At 36.2% G+C, this 26,998-nt stretch overlaps 1 protein-coding gene and 1 pseudogene across 5 annotated transcripts in view; one reads left to right on the top strand and one right to left on the bottom strand.

Moving 5' to 3' along the window:
• The window catches only part of MARCHF8 (membrane associated ring-CH-type finger 8), a 139,003-nt gene that overhangs the window by 40,516 nt on the left and 71,489 nt on the right, over window positions 1-26,998 (top strand). For 3 of the 4 annotated variants that reach the window (XM_079136470.1, XM_079136469.1, XM_079136472.1), the window contains exon 2: window positions 15,041-15,220. The exons of the other annotated variant lie outside the window; for it this stretch is intronic. In XM_079136470.1, coding sequence (XP_078992596.1) covers window positions 15,119-15,220 — 102 coding nt within the window. In that variant the 5' untranslated portion in view covers window positions 15,041-15,118. The remainder of the gene's footprint in view (window positions 1-15,040; window positions 15,221-26,998) is intronic. 4 annotated transcript variants of the gene reach the window in all.
• On the bottom strand, window positions 3,741-7,562 carry LOC306659332 (poly(A) polymerase type 3-like; annotated as a pseudogene). Its single transcript has one exon. The product of its transcript is annotated as a poly(A) polymerase type 3-like (transcript).

Raw genomic sequence — 26,998 nt, 5'->3', positions numbered from 1 at the left:
TTCCTGATTATCGCAGTAAACTTGTCTAAAAGCCACCACCAATACCCATGCTACCTCTGCTGTCTTGGAAGTTCCTCCACGTTCATCACCTTTAAATTGAGCCTCACACCAAGTCTCAGGACATGGGCAACATTTAGACAACTTCTTAATCAGAATGTAAAACGTATGGCCTTTAGTTCAATTTTCAGTAGAGCCCTCTTTTTCCTCTAAAACCTCATGAACCCAATCTTTATTGTCTGCGATCCTATTGGCATTCTGGTCTTCTGAGCTCCCACCAGACTCACTCATTAAGCTCTGCCTATAACAATCTAAAGCTTTTCCATCTTGCATCTCAAACTTTTTCAAAATTCCTCTCAAATTCTAAAAAGTTTCTGAACCATATGGTCAGGTTAGTCACAGCAGTGACCCCACTTCTCGTTACCAGTTTCTGCTTTAGTCAAAAAGACCTGACAAGAACAATATTAGAGGAGGAAAAGTTTCTTTGGGGCTCACAGTCTCAGAGTTCTCAGTTCATAGGTTGCTAACTTAGCTGCTGTGGGCCAGAGGTGAAGTAGAACATCATGGCAGAAGGGTGTGGCAGAGGAAAGCTGCTTAGGACATGGCACCAGGAAGCAGAGAGATAGTGTTCTCCAGGGACAAAATGTCAACTCCAAAGGCACATCCCCAGAGGCCATCCTTCTCCCACAGTAGGCAGTCATTGATTGCTTTTTCTCTATGAATTTTCTCTTGCATTGATGGCAAGAAGTGGAATTCCTGATTTCTTAACTTAAGAAACTTCAGAGCAGTTTTCAAAAAGTATCTGTATCATTTCAGCAATATGAGGGCTTCAGTTTTTATATCAAGCCATTAGTATTGACTGACTTTTTGAATATAGCTGTTCTAGTGGGAGTATAAGTGGTATCTCAATGTGGTTTTAATTTGAAACATTTTTTATGAGTTTATTAGCTATTCATAGGTCATCTCGGTGAAATGTCTATTAAAATAATCTTTTGCCTATTTTAAAACCAGGTCGTTTTTGTTAGGGATCAGAGAATTTTGGCATGCTGAGCGGTTTGATGTAAAAGAAATTAAAAGACCTTAAGAGCAGGCTCAATATCAAGGTCTCTCTAATCTTCTTTTTTCCTCTCCGTGCAAGTGAAGGGAAAGGTTCTGTGTGTAATTTCCTTATCTGCATTAGGACCAGACTGCAAAAAGGAACATCACTGACTTTCATTCCCACTCTGAAATCCCATTATCTTAGAAAAGAGGATTGCGGACTGTAACACACTTGGACACATTGCTGTTACAAGATGTCTGTACCTGGTTGGAATTCCAAAGAGAATCATTTTACAAGGTTCCTCCTCAAAATTGTCTGCATTCCCTCTTCCCCAATAGAAAAAGTGGTATATAAGTTTCTGAATTATGCTTGGCTAGTGGGGAATTAATTGATTTCTTGCCTGTGATAAATACGTGTTTTCACTAATTATTCAGTCTTTGTCAGCTTATTCTAGCATAGCTTCAGAGGTTAGAGGGAAAATTTTCCTTTTCCCTATAGATTCTTGAATTGTAGGAGGTCTTTATGTATCCTGGATACAATTCTTTTATCAGATATATTGCCTTATTTTTCCCAGTCAGGAACTTAACTTTGGTTTAATTAATGGAATATTTAAAAGTGCAGAGGTTTTTAATTTGATTGTTTGATTTATCTATATTTTCTTCTTGAATAATATTCACAAAGGTAGTTGTTGAAGCCAAACTGATGAATTAAATTCCCCCAGGAAAAAGCAACACAGGATGAGAATTTAAGTTTTGAAGGACCTTAACATTTAATGTCTCAAATGTTAAGAATATTGTGTATGGAAGTCAAAAGAAGTGAGTGAATTTGTCAGATCAGGTAATAGCACTGTACAGTGTCTTTCAGGCTAAACAGCATGGAGAGCATTGAAGAGCATTGTGGACCTTTTTATTTTCTTATTAGTGTTGCAATGTGGGCCTTAATACATTGAATCCAGATTACAGTTACTTTAAATGTATGTGCAAAGTGAGAAAAAGACAAAGCTAAGTGTAGACAATTCCTAGAAGAACAAACTAGAAGGAAATGTAACAGGATGTGGGTGAGGGAGCAAGTGAAGTTTTTTTCCCCTTCTTCAAAAAAATTCATTGATAAGAGAACCTCCTTATTCAGTGTTTAAGTAGTGATTCCGGTATAATGCCAGCTTTGGAAAATATGTTGGCATAGGTGTTGATCCATTTAAGGTCATATGAATCTCCTGTTTGTCAACTCTTAGACTTCCTCTCCACTATTTCTTCAAAACAGCTTTAAAGTTAAAAAAAAATAGTGATACATGTATGTAGTTTTTTGAAAAATGAAATAAAGGCCAAATCTCACTTATTCAAAATTTCTGGGTCAGAAATAATTTGGAATTTAGAAAATTTCAGATTTTTAGAAAGGTAATTTGCTATGTACTAAGTGTTATGAAATAAGATCATTGAGATTTGGGTTAATACCCCTTAAGCCCATTACTGTCTCTTCACTGAAGTATGATTATACTGAACAGTACTGGTAGAGTCTCTGAGTAACTTCCTGTCAGTTTAAGTCAGCTTTTTGTCCTAAAGAAGTTCATATAAGATCAGTTCTTATTGTTAAATAAGTAAAAAAAGGCTTGGGTTTATTTCTTCATTTAGTAGTTTTCTGAATTTTAGACCTGAATTAGGTGACCCATAGTTGTGTGTGAAAACAGTGGTACTGTGGGCTGTTATTGTAGCTCAGTGGTAGAGTGCTTGCCTAGCTAGCATGTGTGAGACACTGGGTTCAATCCTCAGTACCACATAAAAATAAAGGTATAAAAAATACAATAACATCATAAAAAAGTAAAACAGTGGTACTTTGTTCTCCTCCACAGTCTTTTTCAAAAAAAAATATATTGGTTCTTTTTAGTTATGCATATCAGAATCCATTTTAATATAGTTATACAAACACGGAATATCTCTTATTCTAGTTAGAGTGCTATTCTTATGGATGTTCCTGGTGGTGGGATTCACTGTGTTGCTTTCATATATGTACACGCGAGAACTGTCAGATTCATTCCACTGTCTTTTCTTTGCTTATTCCCCCTCCCTTCCCTCCATTCCCCATTATCTAATCTACTGTACTTCTGTTCTTCCTTTCACCACCCCCCAACTCCCAAATTGTGGGTTAGCTTCCATCTACCAGAGAAAACATTCCACCTTTGGTTTTTTGGGACTGGCTTATTTCATGCAGGATTAGTCTCCAGATCCATCCATTTACTGACAAATGTCATAAAGCCATTTTTTATGACTGAATAATACTCCATTGTGTATGTATACCACATTTTCTTTATCCATTCATGTATTGAAGGGCACCTAGGTTGGTTGAATAGCTTAGCTATTGTGAATGGGATTGCTGTAAACATTGATGTGGCTGCAATCACTGTAGTATCCTGATTTTAGTCATTTGGATATGTGCTGAGGAGTGGGTATACTGGGTCAAATGGTGGTTCCATTCCAGCTTTTCTGAGGAATCTCCATACTGCTTTCCAGAATGGTTTCACCAATTTGCAGTCCTGTTCCCCCAGCAATGTATATGAGTACCCTTTCTCCTCTACGACGTTATCAGTATTTATTGTTACTTGTATTCTTGATAATTGCCATTCTGACTACTGGAGTGAGATGAAATCTCAGTGTAGGTTTTTTTTTTTTTTTTTGGAGGTGCTGGGGATCGAACCCAGAGCCTTGTGCTTACAAGGCAAGCACTCTACTGACTGAGCTATCTCCCTAGCTCCTCAGTGTAGTTTTAATTTGTATTTCTCTAGTTGCTGGGGATGCTGAGCATTTTTTCATATATTTGTTCACCATTTATATTTCTTCTGTGAGGTGTCTGTTCAGTTCCTTTGCTCATTTACTGATTGGGTTATTTGTTTTGGTGTTAAGCAGTCACGTCAGTGTTGGAATTCATGGACTGATCTGCAGATAGTCTTAAGTTCACAAATCCTTCTAGTTTTCTTTATCTCTTACTTTCTCTTGTGTACTACTTTCTTGACAACTTCTGTGATTTCATTTTCTGACCCTTGTATTGAATATTTAATTTACTTGTCATTTTTTTTTCAGGGTCTACTATCAATTTTATTTTAATATAATCTAAACATATACCATTTAGAATATACCAAGAAAAATTTATGTACAAGAGTTGATGCTATTACATTTGGATAAAATTGGCAAGTTCTATCTACTAGCATAGCCCAGGAAACACCACTGAGGAAACCTAATATATTGGAATAGATGTTGTGGTGTTTGGCCCACAGTTTGATAGCTCTCAGAGTTAACCTGAAGTTGTCAATGTTTGGTACTAGGTGTGAAATTTCATTGGTTACCCTGCAATCATTAAGACTTCTTATGCATCTTATATCTAAATTTTAAGCACACTGTCATCTCGTAGGTCCAAATCTTCTGAAATAGTCTGTAGTGCTAATCTTGCGAACAAAATATCAGTCTCTATTCCATCGAAACAAGAGTTTGATAACTGGTACAAATGCCTCTTCAACTGCTTTTAAATCCTTAACTTCTTGTAATTTCAGTTTATCATAGCCTGAGGTGAAAAAGTCACTTTGATCAACATATCTTGGTGTAGCACACAATGCATCATTATCAGTACCTTTTGTATGTATTCCTAATCTGTAAGATCCAAATGTAAAAAATTTTCCTCCAACATTTTCATTTACAGATTGTGGAAGAGTCTTACTTTCACTGATTTCTCATATCCACTCTTTCACCAAGTTATTTAATTTTCCCCAAATTAAAATCCTGCACTGCAGTTTCTCTTCCACTTTAAAAACCCAAAGCATAGTGCTTCTGTGGCAGCTGTGTTTGTTGTGATCCCTGTGTTGAAACTGGAAATGGCGTTGTCTCCTGCGCCAGCACCGCCCAGTCACTTCACCCTGGCATGATCCACTGAGGCTGGAGGGAGGGAGGGCCTACCTCAGCCCAGGGTCCATCCCCACTCCTGCTGCTTTAATCGCTTCTCCTCCTTCTTCTTGGTGCTAACATTTGCTTGTCATTTTTAATTTGAGTGCTTCTTATTTTATCCTCTTTTGTATTGTCATATTTTAGCTATATTGATGCCCTTATTTATATCTTTAAGAGGATATTAATTAACTTATTTAGAGAGTTTGATTTTTTTTGTTGCCCCAGTTTTCTTTGTTGTACGTTTTAATTTTGGTTCATTTGTTTTGGAGCTTTTCTGAATTTGAGTAGTAAATAAGAAAAGTCCTGGCACAGTTTCTGTGAAATGGGGCCACAAAGGTTAGATTGTGGTGAACTGAGTTGTGCGAGGTGAGAATGTGGAGACCATTGTAGACACCTGAGGAAGTTTGGTTGTAGATGGAAAAAGGATAGTAGCATTGCAAGCATTTTTTATTTTTGTTTTTAGAGGTTGAGAGATATATATCTTAAAATTCTGTATTGACATTGAATTTTAGCATTTGTTTATAGTGTCATCTAGTGACATAAAGTACCCATTCTGTGCGTTTTCCTTGGAGAACTGATATGATGGCGACTTTAAGGAGAGGGTGAAAATATGGGGAGGAAGCTGGATGACAGTTGAGGCCCCTGAATAGCCAGGTGAGGAGAAGGGTCAGAGAGTCCAAATTGCCAGAGCTGGGAAGACCTTTCCTTTGCATTACATAATATAATTTGCCTAGTTCATGAAAGGGTTTTAGACAGTTTGTAGGACTGATGAAAGGAACTTATAGTAAATATGGCTTAAACAATGAAAATGCATGATCTCATTGTCATACCCTGGGCATGTGGGCTTCTCCTACAAGGAAGTCTGTTTGAGAGAACAATATATTCTCTTGTGGAAAGCCTCTATACTACCTTGGAACAAGAGATTTCTGTTACAATTATGACAAAAAGAAAAATACATTTACTGATAGTACTTGTTTATTCTTTTCTGTGTACTGTAAAAGGTGATGGTTCCTGCCATAGATGTTTCTAGTATAGCTCCTGAGACATGTACTGAAAAAGGAGCCATGTAAGCAGCACATAGCCTTGTGTGTGCTGGGCAAAAGCTCAGATTTATAAGTAGTGGGCAAGTATTAACCTTTCTTGTCTGCTGTGGCATATTGCTGTATTCCTGCTTTCTAGCAGTTCATGTTCTGGGCTCCAGTTTTGTTGTTATGCAAAGGTCATTTCACTGCAGTTGTATTTTTTGTAGCAAGTATACCAACCAGAAACAGTGCGACATGAAAATAATTATAAAATTTGTCTTACTGCTTGTAGGAGAAGAAATAATTCAGTCTCCAAGATCAGTAGCTTTCTGAACAAAGTTTGATGTAATAACTCTGTGAAGAAAGACAAACTGTTCCTGTCATGCACAGAGCTTTTTTGGTTTTGTTTGTTAGCTGTTTTGATACTGGGTATCAAACCCAGGAGCATTCTATCTCTGAGCTTACATCCCTAGTCCTTTTTATTTTTTTAATTTTTGAGAAAGGGTCTAAGTTGCTGAGTCTGGCTTTGAATTTGAGGTCCTCCTGTCTGAAGATCCCGAGTTGCTGGGATTACAGGTGTGAATCAGTCATGCCTGGCTATAAAGCTGTTTTTTGAGGGATAGCCCTCTGCAAAAATATTAGAGGAAATCCTAGAAAAATTGAAAAGGATCAGAATATGAACCCTACAATGCTTGTAAACATTTTTGTCCTGAAAATATGCTTTCTTACTCTATTTCCATAGGGGAATTAAGTCAGAGTTCTGTGAGACCATTGGAAATGCATTCCTCACAGAAAATCAGCCCTTTTATGGTTGTTTATGTTCATATACAACCATAACAATTCTATTGCTAGCCTATGTGGCATGACTTCATCTTTTAATTTTAGCTCTTTAAAAAGCATACTTTATAAAAAAACAGATCTTTACAAAGGACCCGGAAAATGAAAGTAAAAGTCATTCATACTGCTTTATCATTAAGGTACTTATTAGCATTTTCATGGTATACCTCCTAGGATTTTTGCTTATGTGTATATTTACATGGCTGTTAATATAACATGTATTTAATTTTCAGCATCTGGTTCTTACCACATCTGTGCTTCTGTATTGTTTAAAATGACCACATAATATTTCCTCAGTTGTACTAATACCATAGTTTACATAACTTTGCCCCAATTTGGGTACTGAAATTGAAAATCTTGGTTTATAGATTTTTTACAGGTTTTCCTAGGCTCGCAAACATAAATTTCCCCGTGATTTCTGAGCCCTGTTGCTCAACAGTTTCCTTGATGGGTATTCTGAATTTATGATGCTATCAGAGGCTGTGAGAACACAGCCTCAACACACATTTGTCAGTGACAGGTTTTGCCATATTTTTGTCAGAATTTGTTAAGGAAAAAATTGATTTGTGAACTGTTGCCTTTACTTGAGTATTAAGATGTTAAGTTATTATCCATGATAATAAACTAAATTATGTAATGTTTTTGTGTCTTTGTCCTTATTTGTTGTTTAAATATTCAGTAGGACTCATCTCCTTATTGCTTTTTACCTCTTTTTTTAATTTGATTAGTTTATTAGCTTAATTTTAGGACCATTTTGTAATAAAAATTCTTGCTTTGATTTTGATGGATTTACATTTAACATGCTTCAGTTTAGGGAGAGCACATCTTAATCATTCAAATATACTATAAATCGTTATCTTTCCATGAAAAGTTCTTAGTTTTACTTTTTTGGTACTAGGGATTGAACCGAGGGGCACTCAACCACTGAGCCACATCCCTAGTCCTTACTTGTATTTTATTTAGAGACAGGGTCTCACTGAGTTGCTTAGGGCCTCACTAAGTTGCTGAGACTGGCTTTGAACTCATGATCCTCCTGCCTCACCCTCCTAAGCTACTGGAATTACAGGCATGAGCCACCATGCCTGTTTAGTTCTTAGTTTTTATATTATTTGCCTCTTATATTTTTTCCTTAGGCTTTTTTGTTTCATTGGTATACATTAGTGACGTTATTATGCTACACACACACACACACACACACATACACACAATGAATATACATATATACACATATATGTTCACATATATACATATGTATTGTATATATATTTATATATTTTTTCCTTGCACCAGTATACAGTACTGATTTTATACAAGTGTTTATGACTTTAACTGGTACCAATAATTCTTATAAAATTTCTTTGAACTTTAGCCTTTCCATTGTGTTGTGAAATTCTCTGTCTTTTCCCATGCTTGGGATTGAACCTTGGGCCTTACCGATGATCGGCAAGTACTCTGCCACTGAGTGATACTCCCAGCCCTTTATTTATTTATTTGTACCAGGGATTGAACCCAGTGGCACTTAATCACTGAGTAAAATCCCCAGCCCTTTTTCCGTTTTATTTTGAGACAGTGTTGCTAAGTTGCTGAGGCTAGCCTTGAACTTGCAATCCTCCTACCTCAGCCTCCCAAGCTGCTGGGAGTGTTTTGTACATTTGAAGAAAATTCTAACCATGTGATTATAACAGCAGAGATAATGTGCACATTTTGCTTTTTTTGGAATGTCTCTAAAAGTTGTGTTTTGTTTTCAGTTTTGGGAATTAAACCCACGTTAGGTTTTGCACATGCTCTACTGTTGAACTACATTCACAGCCCTTATTTTATGTTTTGAGGTAGCCTCTTGCTAAGTTGCCAGGCTGGCCTTGAACTTGAGATCCTCCTGCCTCAGATCCAAATAGCTTAGATTATAGACCTGTGCCATTGTACCTGACTGGAATGTCTCTAGGAGTTTTGCTGTGTATGTTAAATTTTGGTTTGAGATAGATTTTAAAAAGCTTTTAAGAAGGCTGGGGGAGAGCTCAGTTGGTAGAGTGCTTGCCTTGTAAGCATAAGGCCCTGGGTTCAATCCCCAGCACCGCAAAAAAAATAAAATAAATAAAATAAAAAAAAGGGCTTTTAGGGATTCTCCATTGCTACTTTGTGAAATTCTTTGTTGATGTTGGATTTTATCATTTGTTTGTAGCATCTAATGACATAAATGACTGATTGTGAAGACTTTTCCTGGAAAAGAAATTGTTTCTGTATGTTCAGGTGTCATGAATATGATGATAACTTCTGATCTGTTTTTGAACATACTTTGGATTTCCTATAGGTATGCGAACTTTGAACTTACCCCTCTTACCCTCCGCTCTTTTGTGCGTTCATGTCTTACAATGTTCAACCAGGACTTAGGGGACAGAGCAGGGTGCTGCTGGAATCTGGCATCTTGCAAGCAAGTGTGCCTGGGAGGAAGGCAGAGACCCTTCTTGGGTGATTTTTTTCCTCAGGGAGTCTGTGATATCTTTTTTGTCTTCTCCTGGCTCCGCTTCATCATCTGTTTGTCTATAACATTGTTGGAATGGGCAGTTCTTTCATTCATTTTGACCACTTGGAAAGCACATAGGAAAAAAAAAGTTCAGCCTTGCTGTTGTCTTCTTCATTAGGACAGTCTGTTACTCCTTAGAGGGATAGTATTGTCATCCTTGATTTCCCTTAGAGTCAAGTTACCTAGAGGTCCTAAATAAATGTCAGAAAGGATTTGAGGTCCCAGTTGTGGATATCTTGTTTTACATGTTACACCGAAGTATAGGGGGAAGAGAAAATAGTATTGTAAGACAAAGCAATCAAATAGACCTTTGTGATGCAGTGAGTGGAAATTACTGCAAATGCCTGAAAAGCCTATTGTTACATATGCTTTTATATAAGAGAGCTCTTATATTTGTGCACATGGCCACAGTCTTATTTGATCTTCACAGCAACCCTGTGAATTGAATAGACGTTATTACACTTGTCTTTTACAGTCAGGAAGTAAGAATTTAGAAATTCATCAGTTTGCCTAACCTCTCACAGTGCTAGAACTTGAGCATTAGTTTCTGTTTGCTGATTTTGTACTCTTTTCTGTTGCCTTTCTCAGAAATGGAAGGGTGAGAGAAAGGGAAGCAATGGGCATTTCCATGTCATCTGGATAAATTACATTAGGCAAATGACAAAGGGAAAATAAAAATTTCTTTTAGACCACTTTGTTTCCACATTCTTTTTTTTAATATATATTGTTGATAGACCTTTATTTTATTCATTTATTTATATGTGATGCTGCAAATTGAACCCAGTGCCTTACACATGCCAGGCAAGCACTCTACCACTGAGCTACAACCCTAGCCCCACTAAAAATAATTTTATTGAGTTATAGTTTACACTCATTAAATTAACTGATTTAAAGTTTATAATCTTATGACTTTCACTATACCCAAGAGCTATATAACCATCCCTATTGTAATTTTTAGGACATTTTCATTACTTTAAAAAGGAAACCCTTTTAGCCATTACTCCCTACCATTTGTCCTTTTCTACCCACCCCAGCTTTGTGAACCACCAGTCTACTTTTTGTCTCTGTGGATTTATCTACTCTGCAAACTCATACAAATGTCTTCATATGGCCTTTTGTGACTGGATTCTTTCACTTAAAATGATGTTTTTCTGGCGATTATCAAGAATACGAGCAACAACAGGTGTTGGCGAGGATGTGGGGAGAAAGGTACACTCATACATTGATGGTGGGGCTGCAAATTAGTGCAGCCACTCTGGAAAGCAGTGTGGAGATTCCTTAGAAAACTTGGAATGGACCCGCCATTTGACCCAGCTATCCCACTCCTTGGCTTATACCCAAAGGACTTAAAATCAGCATACTACAGAGACACAGCCACATCAATGTTCATAGCTGCTCAATTCACAATAGCCAGACTGTGGAACCAACCTAGATGCCCTTCAATTGATGAATAGATAAAGAAACTGTGGTATATATATACAATGGAATATTACTCAGCCATAAAGAATGATAAAATTATGGCATTTGCAGGCAAATGGATGAAATTGGAGAATATCATGCTAAGTGAGATAAGCCAATCTCAAAAAGCCAAAGGACGAATGATATCGCTAATAAGTGGAGGATGACACATAATGGGGGGGAGGGAAGGGTTAGTGTTAGGGTTAGAGTTAGGGTTAGGGAGGGGGGCAAGTATGGAGGAAGGAAGTACTGTATAGAGGGTAAAGAGGGGTGGGAGGGGTGGGAGGAAGGGAAAAAATAACAGAATGAATCAAACAACATTACTCTATGTAAATTTATGATTACACAAATGGTATGCCTTTACGCCATGTACAAACAGAGAAACAACATGTATCCCGTTTGTTTACAATAAAAAAAAAAAAACAAAAAAAAATGATGTTTTTCAAAATTCATCCATATTGTGTGTATCAGTACTTCATTTCTTTTTATTATTGAATGTTTCTATTGAGTGGATAATACAAAACAAGTTTTTGGGAAGTTTTCATAAATGGGGCAAATGTTTTTATTTCTTTTGGGTATGTATGCCCTAGGAGTAGAAGTGGTAGGTCATATGGTAACATGTTTAACATTTTGAGAAAGGATCAGACTGTTTTCCAAAGAGCTGCATATATTCTCATCAGCAGTGTCTTTAATTAGGGACATAATTAAAACGATGTTTCATCATTTACTTTACATTTCTCTGATGGCTAAAGATATTGAGTAACCATTTTTTATTGGATTGTCTTTATTAAATTTTAATGGTAAGAGAGTTTTTTTTTTACATATTTGGAATATAAATAACTTACTAGATACATGACTTATAAAAACTTCTTTCTATTCTGTGGATTATCTTTTTACTTTTAATTTTTTGGTGGTACTAGTGATTAAACCTAGGGGTTTTGCATATGCTAGGCAAGCACTCTGCTGCTGAGTTGAGTTGTCGTTGGCCCTTTATAAAAAGTTGTTTTGAGAGATAAGGTCTCTTTAAGTTGCTCAGACTGGCCTTGAACTTGTGATCCTTCTGTCTTAGCCTCCCAAATAGCTGGGTTTGTAGTATGCAAACCATATCCAGAAATCTTTTCACTTTTTCAGTACTGGGTATTGAACTTGGGTGCTTTGTCACTGAGCTATATCCACCACCGAGCTCCCACCCTGCCTTTCTGTTAAAATTTGAGACAGGTTATCACTAAGTTGGCCAGGCTGGCCTTGAACGTGCAATCTTCCTATCTTAGCCTCCTCAGTAGCTGGCATTATATAGGTGTGCACTACTGCAGCTGGCCTCTTTTCACTTTCTTGATGGTATCTTTTGAAGCACAAAAATTTTCATTTTGATGATATGTAGTTTGTCTTTTTTCTTTGTTATTAGGAAGGAATACACATTCATTCTTTTGCATGTGACTATTCAGTTATCCTAGCCCTATTTATTGAAAAGACCATTCTTTCACTATAGAATGGTCTTAATGTCTTGGTTGAAAATCAGATGACCGTTGTTGATACATGTCCTGGATTCTAAATTGTATTCTATCGCTCTACACATGTATTACTTTTGTTTTAATACCGGGGATTGAACCAGGGATTGCTTAACCACTAAGACATAACCTCAGCTCTTTTATTTTTTTAATGTCTTTATTTTGAGACGGCATCTCACTAAGTCCTTAGGACCTCATTAATTTCCTGAGGCTGTTCTTGAACTTTAAATCCTCCTGCCTGAGCTTCCTGAGTCATTAGAATTATAGGTGTGCACCACTATACCCAGCTCTGTTGATCGATCAATTGATCTTTTTATCTGTCCATCCATTCATCTTTATTGAATATTGTGATCTTGATAACTGTTCATTTGTAGTAAATTTTGAATTTGAGAAGTGTGAATCTTCTAATTTTGCTCATCTTTTTCAAGGTTGTTTTAGTAATTTTGAGTCCCTTGAATTTCCATATAAATTTTGGAACTAGCTTTTCATATTTCTGTAAAGAAGTCATCTTATATTTTGATTGAGATTAATTTGACTCTTTAGATCAGTTTTGGGAGAACTGCCATCTGTGTTAGTCAGTTTTCTGATGCTATGACAAAATACTGGAGATAAACAATAGGAGGAAAGATTTTTTTTTTTGGCTTACAGTTTCAGAGGCTTCAGTTCATGGTCTTAGCCTTTGGCTTTTGGCGCCATAGTCAGGCAGTTCATCATGGCAGAAATATGTGATGGAAGAAAACTGCTCACTTCATGGTGACCAGGATGGATGTGGAGAGGGAGAGAGGTAAAAGGGAGAGAAAAAAAGAGGGGGAGAGGAGGAGGAAAGTGATATGGACAAAATACATCCTTCAAAGGCATGTCCCCAGTGACATACTTCCTTCAGGTAGGCTGTTCCTCATAAAGTTTCCATTGTCCCCTAACATTGCCACCAACTGGGACCAAGCCTTTAACACACAAACCTTTGGAGAACATTCCAGATTCAAACTGTAACACCATCTTAACAATATAAAGTCTTCTGATCATGAATATAGGATTTTGATTTCCAGACTCAAGCAACTAGACTTAGTAGTCCAGTTCTTACAGATATGGATGTTTATTTCACGTGTCCCAAATTTTGTGAGTTAGCATTAGTGCAGTTGAAGTCCTTGTGTCCAGATCATTAGGCATAATACAGAAGTTTAACCATTGCTTTTAAAGATGAATTAATACAAAACAGATATCTGGAAATTATATAAAGAAAATCATATAATACCTGCTTTATACTTTTATAATAACCTTCACATTAAAAAGTGGCATGGTGGACTGGGATTGTGGCTCAGTGTAGAGTGCTTGCCTAGCACATTTGAGGCACTGGGTTCGATCCTCAGCACCATGTTAAATAAATAATTGAATAAAATAAAGGCATTGTGTACATCTACAACTGAAAAAATATTTTTAAAAAGTTGCATGGTCTGTTCTGTGTTTTGTTTATAAACTTAGGTTTATCTTCAGTATGTCTGGCATAGGAGAGGGATTGTTTCAAGCAAACTTATAGGTCTATTTTCTGAAGGTGGGGGTGCACATCTGAAGACTAGCTCCCAGATCTGGAGGTTTAAGAGCATGGTGTTGGCATTACTTTCTGGTGAGGGTCTTATAACATGGTAGATGGCATCACGTGGTGGGAACACAAGAAAGTGGGGAGGGCAAGAAGGTGGAGAATATAGGAGATGTTTCACATGGCAAAAGAATGAACAGAAGCAGTGAAAGTTGCTTTATAACAACCTGCTGTTGAGTAAACTAATGAAACCTAACTTGCTCTCTCAAGAAAGCATTAATCTCTCATAAAGACCATCATCTCTTAAGACCCCATCATCTAAATTCCTTTACACTGGGGACTAAGCTTTTTTAGTACATGAACCTTTGAGGGACACACAGTATCAAAAACCATAGCACATGATCATTCTCCTTCATTTACACATTGGCTGTTTTCATGCTAAAAAGTAGAGTTGATTAGCTGAAGCAGATTCAGCTACACACCTGAAATATTTATCTGGCCTGTTACAGGAAAAGTTTGCCAACAACTGGTGTAGTGAGTCCAGATTTTTGGAAGGTTAAGCATGGATCATAGATATATTGAATTTTTGTTAGACTTCTTAACCTCCAGTCTTACTATTATATATATTCAAGGGCAGGAGTTTTAAGGAAATATACCTGCTTATATCAGGATGAGTACTTGATCATGAAAAAAGTTTAACTTCAAAAATAGAGCAAATGAAGAAGGTGCTTAAACTTAAGTAGACAATGGAGAATTAATCTTTGTTATGCATGTACCTGATACACCAGCTTCTTTCAGGTACTCCCATTGTATTAGAGGAATGTTAGGATTTTCCTCCTAAAAAGTCATTTTCTGGACCTTTTTTTTTTTTTTTTTGATACTAGGAATTGAACTCAGGGGCACTTAACCATTGAGGCACATCCCTAACCCTTTTTGTTTTTTATTTAGAGAACTCACTAAGTTGCTTAGGATCTCTCTGATTTGCTGAGACTACTCTTGTACTTGTAATTCCCCTGCTTCAGCCTCCTTAGTTGCTGGGATTATAGGTGTGTACTATCACACCTATTTTCTGTCATTTTTGAAGATAAAGCATTTATCATTATCTCTTTAAGTATGAATATGAATATAAAGATAAAATGCCAATCTCATTCTTAGAAAAGTATTTTAGCTCAGTTATGTTTCTCTTCACTCCTCTTAGCTTGAAGTCCATGGCCCAAAATGACTCTACCATTGGAGACTCTCTTCTATAAAGAGGGAGACCGGATCAGAGGCTGGAATGAGCATGCCGCTGCATCAGATCTCTGCCATTCCATCTCAGGATGCCACTTCTGCTAGAGTCTACAGAAGTAAGACCAAAGAAAAGGAGAGGGAAGAACAGGTAATGGGAGAATAAATACCTTTTTAAAGTTTTCATTACAATAAATGATCTTTAGTTATGCTTAAGTTCTAAAGATCAGAGTTTCCTTAGGTAATATACTAATAAACACAAAATAGTTGCACTTAGAAGAGATTGTCTTTTGGTAGGTTTCTAGGTTTTCAGCGTTTTTTTTTTATGTAAACTTACTCTGCTTGTAAATAGTTATAAATGGTTATCTTTATTAGTTAAGTCTGTATGCCTGATTACTTCTGGTAAATCACTAAGACAAAGTTCTTGCCAGGTGCGTTGACACATGCCTGTAATTCCAGTGGCCTGGGAGGCAGAGGCAGGAGGATGGTGAGTTCAAAACCAGCCTGAACAGCGTTGAGGTGCTAAGCAATTCAGTGAGACCCTGTCTCTAAATAAAATACGAAATAGGGCTGGGGATGCTGCTTGGTGGTTGAGTGCCCCTGAGTTCAGTCCCTAGTAACACCCACCTGCCACAAAAAAAGACAGAGTTCTTTTGAATTTTCAGAACATGATGCAAAGCATGAATTTATTTGAAGAAAAATTTACTTGGTTCAAGGGGGATCATAGTTAATACCACTGAGCTTTTCTCTGCCCTCATACTTGTGATCTGGCTTGACAATTAGATATGCATTATAATCTGAGAAGTTCAGTATGGAGGATGTTAGGACTTCTAATCCCAGTCCAGGGGGTCAAGCAAATCTTCCTGGAGAAGATGGCATTTGTGTGGAGGAGAGCTGAAACAATGATCCGGAGTTAGGAGAAAGGGATAAGCAGAGTATCCCAGGTTGGGGAAATGCTCCATGCCAAATGCCTGAAGATTAGAGCAATGTGAATTTGAGGAGATTAAAATAAAATACTTAGCATAATAAAGGTCAGATTGGATAGTGGGAAGACAGGAAGCTGGAAAAACCGGCAGAAAGTTACCTTAAGGAGTTTGGATTTATCTGTGTAAAGATTTGAATGATCAAATTTTTGTTCTTAAAAGTTTCACTGAGACTGCAGTTTGGAGAATGAATTCAATAAGTTCTGGGGAGACTAGAGAATGATTTAATAGTCTAGGTATGGCACACTTTTTCTGTAAAGGGCCAGATAATAAAGATATATGTTGCTTATTAATGGGAATGTGGTATGCATGTATGAATATATCACAATGAATTCCATTACTATGTATAATGCACCAGTAAAATTTTTTAAAATTATAGGGATACATTCTGAGAAATAAACTATAAGGTAATTTTATCATTGTGCATACATCATGGAGTGTACTTGTATAACTAAGAGCGTCATTAAAGGAGTCAGTAGGCAATATAACCAAAACATTATTTTGTGGTGCCTGACTGTACTTTAGACTTTGTGGACCACTCATACCCACTGAACTTTGCTATTGTGGTATGAAAACACTTACACAGTTTGTCAATGTATGGACCTGACTGTGTTCCAGTAAAAGATTGTTTACAAAAACAGGTGGAAGCTGTATTTTGAAGACAGGCCAGTCTCTGAACATCATTGGCCTATGGAAAAAGGTGATGGTGACATCATCTGGGATTGAGTAATGAAGGTATTTAGTTTATTAATTCATTGGACTTGGTGAATATATGTGGGGAGGGACAGGGAAGAATCAAGGGTGACTTCCTGCTTTCTCCCTTGCCTTTACAATGTGCTCTATACACATATGCCAGTTAGTTCTTGTAGAATTTCTATTTCATAGTTAAACTGATTTTTTCCTAAGACTAAGATAAAAAATTAGTGTCATTCAGTTTGAAACCATTGTAGTTGATCGGACACCATTCTTCCCATCATTCCATAAAGAATTAAAAAAACAAATCTATCACATTGTAGCTCCTTTGAAGTAAATGAACTAAAATGAAAATTCCAATAAGTTAAAATAGATCTCTGCATTCTTAGTTTATGTTTTCCCACACCATTTTATTTTCTGAACTCTTGGGAGAAGTGTAACCAGCTTTGGTTGAAATGCCAGCTGAGGGTAGTGATAAGGTACATAATTGTTAGATGTAGTATTTTTTCCTCACTTGCTAGGGATAAAAGAAGACCCCCCCAATATCTTTCCCATATTCTATCAATGGAAGACTTATTTAAATTAATACTCTTTCTTATTTAAATTAATACTCTTTCTTATAACCCTTCTTTAACCCAAATGGATTTTTAAATATAATTAAATAGAATCTTACTTTAAGGTACCTGTACCAAGTTGAGACTGCCAATTTCCTTTTCATTGTAGGGTTGAATTTAGACAATAAATGGCTAGAATTTCTTGGTGTGTCTCTTAGTCTGCTCTGGCTGCTCTAACAAAATAACATAGGCTGGGTGGCTTAAGTAATAAACATGCATTTCTCACAGTTCTAGAGTCTGGAAGTCTGAAATCAGTGTTCCTATTTCCTGGCTTGTGAACAGTTGCCTTCCTGTGATATCCTCACATGTTGAGGGGAGAGAGGGAGCTCTTTCATGTTTCTTTACAGAAGAGCACTAATCCCATCATAAGGCCCCACCCTCAGGGCCTAATTTTTCCCAGATGCTGAATTTCCAAATATCATCTCATTGGGGATTAGGGTTCCAACTAGGAATTTGGAGGGGGTGAAATAGACATTCAGTCCAAAGCAGTGTATGAGAGTCCATGCATATCAGAAAGATGCACATGCTTGGTGTGAAATACAAAAAAGGAAGACATCCCATATTTTAGTCAAGAAGGGAGATTCTTTTTGATATATACCCTACTTTAGATTTCATTCTTAAGTGGATATTCAATAAATGCTTATTGAATTTATTTATTTCATAGTATGGTTTTAAAAGTTTAAATAAATAGCATTGACTTGTTGTATTCATAGTATTGGGATTTTGGTTGGTATTGGGAAGAAAGACAAACTATCCTGTTTCATCTTTGTGGGGGGAATAATTTGAACCTGGTGACAACCTGACAGTGCTGGAAATCATAGTGCCACTGTGCAGCTGTAGACAGTGGAATAGCAGTTAAGACAGGATCAGGCAGGACCCCCAGAGCTTAGTAGAGATTAGAGAAAGAAACTTCGCAGAGGCATCCTTTCCTTCCATCTTATCATTCATTGTTCTCAGAACTGCAAAGGCAAAATTTGTCCCTTATTTGTTTCAGGTTATTCCAAGGGTGAATTTATGTATGATTCTTTCTGTAGCACCTATTGGGTAAGCCTGTCTATAATTCTTCTATGGAGAATTAATGTACTTTCATAAAATAGTCAATATGATTGATGAGTAAGAAGAATGTTTTATAATCCATGAAAGGATTTCTGTTGCTTTTGCTTTCTTGAAGAAGTGTGTGTGTGTGTGTGTGTGTGTGTGTGTGTGTGTGTGTGTATATATATGTATTAAAGTTTTTATGGATATTGATCCATTGCTTTTAAAACTCTGGTCTGCATTTGGAAACTTGATTTGGTGGTTAAATATGCATCTTTTTTAGTGTGAGAGTATATATATATTTTTGGTAATACTGGGTATTGAACCCAGCACCTCTTTACCACTGAGCTAAATCCCTAGCCCCCTCTCTCCTCTCTGCCCCCTTTTTTATTAAAATTTTCAGACAAGGTCTTGCTAAATTGTTGAGGTTGGCCTCAAACTTTTGGTCCTTCTGCCTCAGCCTCCCAAGTTGCTGGGATTACAGGCATGCTCAACCACGCCTGGCTGTTGTGAGAATTTTCATTAGATAATGTTAATAAGATTTTTAAAATTTCTGTTTTTTATTGGTACATTATAATTATATATAACAATAGGATTCATTGTGGTGTATTCATATATATGTAACACAGTTTGGTCAATTTAATTCCCTAATACCTTTTCCTTCCCTTCCCCCCTCCCCCTGGTCCCCTTCTTTTACTCTACTAGTCTATCTTCTGTTTTTGCATCTTTAAAATATATGTGTTCCATATTACTGTCTGGTTAGGCATCACCATCTGTGAGATTATTTGCATGGCTTCTTGAATCTTCCATCTACCTTACCTGTGAGGGACTCAAGAGATTATCTGTTGTAGTCTGTTTTCTGTTGCTATAACAGAACACCTATGACTGAATATTTTATAATGAAAAGAAGTATAGAATAAAAGAAATACTAAATTCAAATTGATCAGTTTATAAAGAGAAGAGGCTTATTTAGCTCATGATATTCTGCCTCACCTCTAACCCCAAGGAATGGAGTTGGCTGTGTATGGACTGAGACCTCTGAAACCATGAGCCCCCAGATAAACTTTTCTTCCTCTGAAATTGTTCTCGTCAGGTCCTTTGGTGAAAAAACGGACTAAAACAGAGGGAAATCACTTCTTCCAGAATAAACTCAGCTTTTGTCTTTCTCACATAGTGTGCTATTGTGCACAGTCCTCACCATGTCTTCTCATTGGCTCATGCTTCTGTCTAGCCTTTCTGTGTGTGTTACCCATGTGGCCTAGGGGAACCCTTCTCTCTTCAGCTACATTATGAACTATGAGCTAGTGTGGCATTCTTTGTGCTGGCAAGATGACTGGGACAAAGTATGGTAAAGGGAAAAGGGAACCAGCTCAGCTGGGGCAGGGCTACAGGCAACCTCTGCTGTGTTGGGGTTAATGTCTCTTGTTGCAGGGGTGTCATCCATGACCCATATGATGGGTAAGGGAAAATTATCACCCCTTCATGCCCCTACCATTTCTCAATGCCTTAGGAGAGTCCATGCCCATTGGAGTCAACCCAGGTAGGTTTCTTCTTCCTTTGCAGTCATTCCTTTTCCTCTGAAGGCTGACTATCCACCCTCCCCTCCCTTGAGTGAGAAATTAAGGGAACCTTGTCACCTAAAGCAGAATACCTATGACTGAAATATAATTTCCTGAGAGCAAAAGCCTGGCGCATTTCCAATGAGTGGAGAAGAAAATTAAAGAATGAAGTAGTTGGGTAAAAATGAGGGATGCAGGATACAGGTGGAGAACATTGCAGGCGATTGGACTTCCCAGATGCACTGACAAGATGGTAGGAGTATGGGTTTTCCTGTCTTTGGTTCACTTCCTCTTGGAATTATGTTTTTAGTTGCAGAAAATTGACTGCTTCAGACATCATGCATTTGGAAATGTGTAAGCATTGACAAATTGGGGGAAATGAATGTTTTTCTGCTTCCTAGAAGAATACCAATGAGTTGAAAGGTTTATTTATAGCCTGAGACCAGGAAAATTCCCCTTTGAAACAGTTTATTTCCTGGCACTGGTACTCAAAGCTCCCTTCCCCCAGCTGTTGGTGATTTTCTTTGGTTTGCAGTAGCTGATCAGTAGCTAAATATAAATACTGGCCTGCCAATAACAAGGCAAGCTGTGTGCTGCTTTTCCTACAACCAGGACACTGTAGGACAGGTTTATACAAATAAAGAAGAAAATAATTTTTTTTGTTCCTTCAGACATCTGTGGTTAATTATTTACTTTTTCTACTTTTTTTTTTTTTTTAACGTAAGTCTGGGTGATAGGTTAGCATACCGGAAGAGCAAACAGATCCAGTAACATATACTGTCATTTACCAGAAAACTGAACTTTCATTCCTTGCATGCCAGCAAGTGTGGTTTAGAATCTTTACATTGCATATTGCTATAGGGCACTAGTGAAATTGGTTGCTGGAATGGACTAGTCATGAATTATTCATTCACTGCCTGGTTCCTTGGAAATCAGTTGGAGGAAGTAGTTAGTCCAGTTTGATCACAGGAGCATTAATTACACTAAGGGCCTTGAGTCCAGAGGCTGTGAGGATGGGCTTCTGCTGACTCTTGTAAGGCTGAAGCTGCTGTGTAGGCAGAGCTCAACCTCCCGTGTGGAGCACAGGCACCATGCTGCAGGGGAGAGCTGCACTGAGGATACACCAATGTATTCCTGCTGGGAAATGAAGCTTCAGGTAGGAGAAGAGCTCTGTCAGCAGTGCTAAGGTTTCTCACTGATTTTAGGGATGCTGTTTTTGTCCTTCTGGAACAAATATGTATAGAACTCAAGAGTTTTTCTCCCTGTTGAGGTATCCAATCTGAGAAGTTTATCAGTTTTTATCTTCAAGGGTGTACATTGTTTCACAAAAGTGTTCTTCAAAATTGTGGAAAGTATTTTTAAGCAAATAAATGTTTAAATGTATATATTATATATAGCATTTTTTAATGTAAAATCATCCTTTTAATGGGTGTAGTATTGCCCATTTAATTTTAAATCATGGATTTTTGAATCATGGCTTTGGAAAATCTTGAGAAAGACAGTTTAGTTCACAGTTTGGGTACAGCTGCAAGCTCTATTGATATTTTTTTAGAGAAAGTATTGTTTGCAGAAGCTACTTTGGTCCTTTCTGCTAAAACATTCATCCTGGGAAGATCTTTAGCTTCTCATAGAATGGAAGAATGCATAGAAGAAAGAACAAAGGGTCTTTGTTCTTTTGGTTGTTATTATTTACACTCTTTCTCTCCCCCCCCATGTGTGTGTTTTAAGCCGGACATATAATTTCATTTGGCAGGGCTGTTATAATGTTGCCATTTGCTTTTTGTCTGTTTGATTTTGTATGGATGCTGTCTCTGTTAACTTTGCTGAGCCTGAGATTCTCTTGCTGTGAGAACACAAAGATAGTAAGGATGAGAAGAACCACACCACCAAGGTATCTGAACCAAATTGGATATATTATTTAATCATTAAATATTATTTTCGGTTTTTAAACTCTACTAATGTCTCTTGAATATATGCATTGTGGGCTCTGAGATAACCAAGGAAGATCAACAGTTTCCTATACTGCTATAAGAGCAGGGGTCTTTATTTTGTTCACTCATCATTCCCAAGGGTCTAAAAAACTACCTGGGTCACAGTATTTGGTCAATAAATGTGTTTCTGAATGAGTAAATTCTGAACTGAAGACTGAAAAATTTCAGTAGCCTTTGAACAAAGGTTGCTTGTTCATACAGCACTGAAGGAAGTTGTAGTATAATTTTTGTAATAACTTTTATAGGAAATGGTTTCTTGTTTGTATTTCAATAGATTATTTCAGGTTCAAGGTTTTGCATACTTGATACATAATTTTTAAATGGCAATTTTTTATCTATATAATTTTTTATATAAAATTTATATAAATATTTTACTATTTATATAATTATAAATATTACAGGACTCAGAAAACCTTTGTTTTCAGCAAAGCTTTATTTCCTATTCAGAAAATAAAAATGAAAAATACTTCATAGAAAATGTACTTGGAAAAGATTGTATTCTTTTAAAATTATTATTTTTTTTTAAATTTTGAGAGAGTCTCATTAAGTTGCTTAGGGCCTCGCTGAGTTGCTAAGGCTGGCTTTTGAACTTGTAATTGTTCTGCCACAACCTTGCAAGTTGCTGGAATTACAGGTGTGTACTGCCACACCCAGCTTGGAAAAGATTATATCTAGTAAGGTTATGATTCTAACCATACCTTGTTGATGTACTTTTTTTTTTTTTTTTTCTTTTTTTTTTTGGGTGGTGTGGATCGAACCCAGGGCCTTGTGCTTACAAGGCAAGCACTCTACCGACTGAGCTATCTCCCCAGCCCCTGAAGTACGTTTAAAAAGCATTTATCAGTCTTATTTCAGAAGGGAAACTATGAATCAGTTTAATTTCAGGAGTTTTTAAACTGCAGAATGTGTGGTGTTCAGTGGCACTAAACAGAGCAACGTATTTCCTGTAGACACCACATTTGGGAACTCAGATGAACCACAGGTTACAAGGGGATATTAACTCTCTTCCCCTCTTCTTCCCACACAAGCTCACTTATGAAGGAGAAAGTGGCAATCTACAGACTAGAAGAATGGCCCAGAACAAGGCTTTAGTTGTTATAGTCTTGTGCTTGGCTGTAATCATGTATTTTCTAGTTGTTTGTTACTTTATAATTGCCCAATTAAAATTAAAACAAAAAACAAACCAAACAAAATGTGAAGCAGATAACTGTATTACTATAAATTTGGCTTATATTGCTTAAGCAGTTATTATTATTATTTTTGCTTAAGCAGTTATTGATTCATTTCACCTTTCTTTATATAAATCACTTTAGTCCATTTGTTGCAATATGGTTTTATAAATTGTAGGTTCTTCCTCCTTTTGTGATGTTATTTTTTCCCTGAAATTAAACTTGTAATTAAAGCTGTAATGACTGCATCCTAAATTTTGTTTTAAATTTGAACTTCTTATAAAATGATATTTGTACCATTTTATTGTTTCTTAAAATGACTGATTTTTCTTTTATTTTTGATAAGTAGATTATGGTGTAGATTATATCATAATTCTCGTGAATCCTCTTTGCTGATTATATTAGTTGCTAGGGCCATAACAAAATAGCACAGGCTTTAGCAACAGAAATTATTTTTTTCAAAGTTCTGGAGGCTAGAGAGTCCAAGATCAAGGTCCAATATAGTTGTTTCTGGTAAGGACTCTCTTTCTGGTTTGCAGATGATTGCCTTCTCTTGGTGTCCTCATGTGACCTTTTCCTGTGTACTCATCCTTACTGTCGGTTTCTCTTCTTCTAAGGACACTGGTCATATGGATTAGGGTCCCCATTGTTATGCTTCATTTAACTTTAACTCCTAAAGCTTTATCTCTGAATATGGTCACATCATGTGCTGGTGGGTAGAGCTTCAAAATGCAAGTTTGGGGAATAGTTTTGTCCTCTGCACTGATGATAATTATATTTTTTAAAGTAAGATTTCTAATAAATTTATTTTTATTCCCTTTCAGTATAAAAAATTGTAAATAATTTGAAACTAAAGCGCAGAGTCACAAAATGCACGCAGGGGGACTCTTATTCATGTGTGGGTTGTGCTGGGGATCAAACTCTCATGCATACTAGGCAAGTGTTATACTACTGACCCACATCCCCAGCACACTTAAAGCATCTGTAAGCTAAATAATTCTTGTTTCTAATGTATACATATAGAATTTATTTTAAAATTTAACTCCCTTTTCATCATCTTCCATTTCACTCCCATTTCATTTTCTTCCTATGCACTTCTCAAGTCAGTATTTAAGGAGGTATTCAATCTGCCCTTCCCAGAAGCAGTAGTTATAGGTAGGGTTGATTTAGAGCTATACCAGGGCAAAGTGTAGGTTTGATGTGGCAGAACTGTGTTTGAATTCCAGCTCCTCTGTCTACCCCCACCCCATCTCTGGGCAGTACTGAACTGGGGAACCTCGTGAAATTCCTGAATTTCTCTGAATCTATTTTTTTTTTTCATTTTACAAATGAAGATTGCACTTTGCGCAAAAGATTGGTTTCTCAACATGCATGTTAAAATAATTTTATTGGCCAACAGTCATAAGTAACATGTGCAACATATGTTCTTTCAGAGAATTACAATCAAAATGATGAAGATGACCAATTAATACCCAATAATATAACTGTAAACAAAATAACAAAAAATAATAAACATTGGTGAGGATGTGGAGAAATTGGGACCCTGTTCACACATTGCTGGTAGGGATGTAAAGTATTACAGTTCTTCAGCAATTAAACAGAACTACCTGCCATATGATGCATTATTCCCACTTCTAAATTTTTCCCAGAGAATTCTAAACAGATGTTTAAACAAAAACATGTATATGGATGTTCATAGCAACACTATTTACAATAGTCATCAAAGGAAGTCATCTGGGTAGAGAATCAACCCAGATGTCCATCAGTGGGAGAATAAATGAAATGTAGTAAATCCATGCAAGAGAATATTCAGCCATTATAAGAAATGAAGTGTTGATACTTGTGACAACATTGACGGAACCTTTGAAACATTATGCTAAATGAAAGAATCTAGTAACAAAAGACCATATTTTGTGTGATTCCATTTTTAGAAAATATCCAGAATACACAAATTTATAGAACATAGTAGTGATTGCCAGGGGCTGGGGAGAGGGGAATGAGAGTGACAGCTACAGAGTTTAGGTTTTCATTTTAGGATAATGAAAATGGTCTGGAACTAGATGGTGATGATGGTTGCATAGCATTGTAAGTGAGCTAAATATCACTGAGTTGTACACTTTCAAGTGGTTAGAATGGTAAATTTGATATGTATTTACCACAAGGAAAAAAATTAAAAGGGTGAGCTTGTAACAAGAAAAAAAAAAAAAAAGCCAATTTATGACATGTTTTAAAGAATTAATTTTACTCATGATTTAAGAGAGCCAGGCAAATATTCTACCAGTTTTAAAAAAAAGTCAAGAGAGCACCAATTTCTGTGGAGGAAAAAAATGTTGAGATGAATTACAAATGATTACAGAACTTTTTCCAAATGGGATGAAGTCTGTTAAAGTCACTCTAAGACATAATTTAGTATCTCAGAGGTATTTAGAGTTTATTTTCAACAAAGAGTTGCATATAGTTTTCCATTGAAATAACATTTTTTTCCCTCTAGATTCCCTGTTTTTTGTTTTGTTTTTGTTTTCAAATCAAACATATGAAGAGAATGTTTAATGGAAGATTTAAGTTAAACAGTTACTCTTACAAGAAGAATCTGTGTGACTATTACTTGAATTCTCTTATATAAACAACCAAAAATTTATGGGTTGAATATTGAGTGACTCACATTCTCTCATTTAATAATAAACAATACAAAAAACAATTAGAACAGAAGGAATACATTTGAGACCCACTAAATGCTGTTAGCAGTTAGGGAAACAGATAAGAAAATCAAGCTCTTGTGTTCATTCTTAGGATAAAACATAGAATACAAGTATTAATATTATTTTAATATCATTTGAGATAAATGTTAAGGAAAAGTAAAGCAACTTGAGGGGAATAGTATGGTTAGAGACTACTGAGTTATCAGTAAGAGATCCTGCCAGGTCATACTGATAAAATTTCATGTAATAGGAGAACAGATCCTGACACACACATAGGTGCATATACACATTCTTCAGGGGAAGAAAGAATGAATCTGAATAATGCATTTAAAAAAGCTCAACAATGTTTTACACTACCTTTTACCATGTCCATAGAATTTTACCAGTTGAATAAAGACAAAGAGAACTGTTAATACAAGCAAATATGTAATCAGTTTTCTGATTAAAATTTAATATCTACAGAAATTAGAAATTAGAAAATAATTACAAATAATTTTCATGTCATTGAGAAAATCAAATCTGCAATCATAACCTATTAATAATTAACAAGTAGAACACTGTGAGCTACAGACAAGGTTAAAAATTCCCAATATTCCATTGTGAAAAAGATTCCCTGATTTTGATTTTAAAAATCTCATCGAAAAGTTGTTCTTGATCACAAAATAACTTCTGATTAGATTCAACCTGTTTTATTTATAAAGACCCAGTGAGAATGGGCCTTCTTAAGTTGGCTTTGCTCCAACTTTCCTTGAGGACTTTCAGGTTGGATTTTTTCTTTTTTAAAAAGTTTTTATTTATTGCATTATAGTTACACATAATAGTGGGGTTCATTTTGACATATTCATAAATTTATATAGTATACTTTATTCCATTTCTTTTAAAATTTGTTTTAATTAGTTGTACATGATAGTAGAATGCATATACTCCATTTCAATCCCCAGTGCTTCCTCTTATACTCCCCTTTTTCTTTCCCCAGTACTTTTCCTCTAACTTTCCTTTTACATATTTATTTTTAAAAATTGGTACATTTTGTATAAAATTGGAATGCATTGTGATACACTTATACATGTACATAACATAATTTGGTCAGTTTGAATCTTTTAAATCTTATTATTTGTTGTCCTAAGGCTAGAAATCCAAGCCAAGAACTTGTTACCAGGTTTTGGCTATAGTACCTAAAAAAGTA

The sequence above is a fragment of the Sciurus vulgaris genome (assembly GCF_902686455.1).
Source record: "Sciurus vulgaris genome assembly, chromosome: 4".
Classification (NCBI taxonomy): domain Eukaryota; kingdom Metazoa; phylum Chordata; class Mammalia; order Rodentia; family Sciuridae; genus Sciurus; species Sciurus vulgaris.
This window is presented reverse-complemented; position numbering and strand designations above follow the sequence as displayed.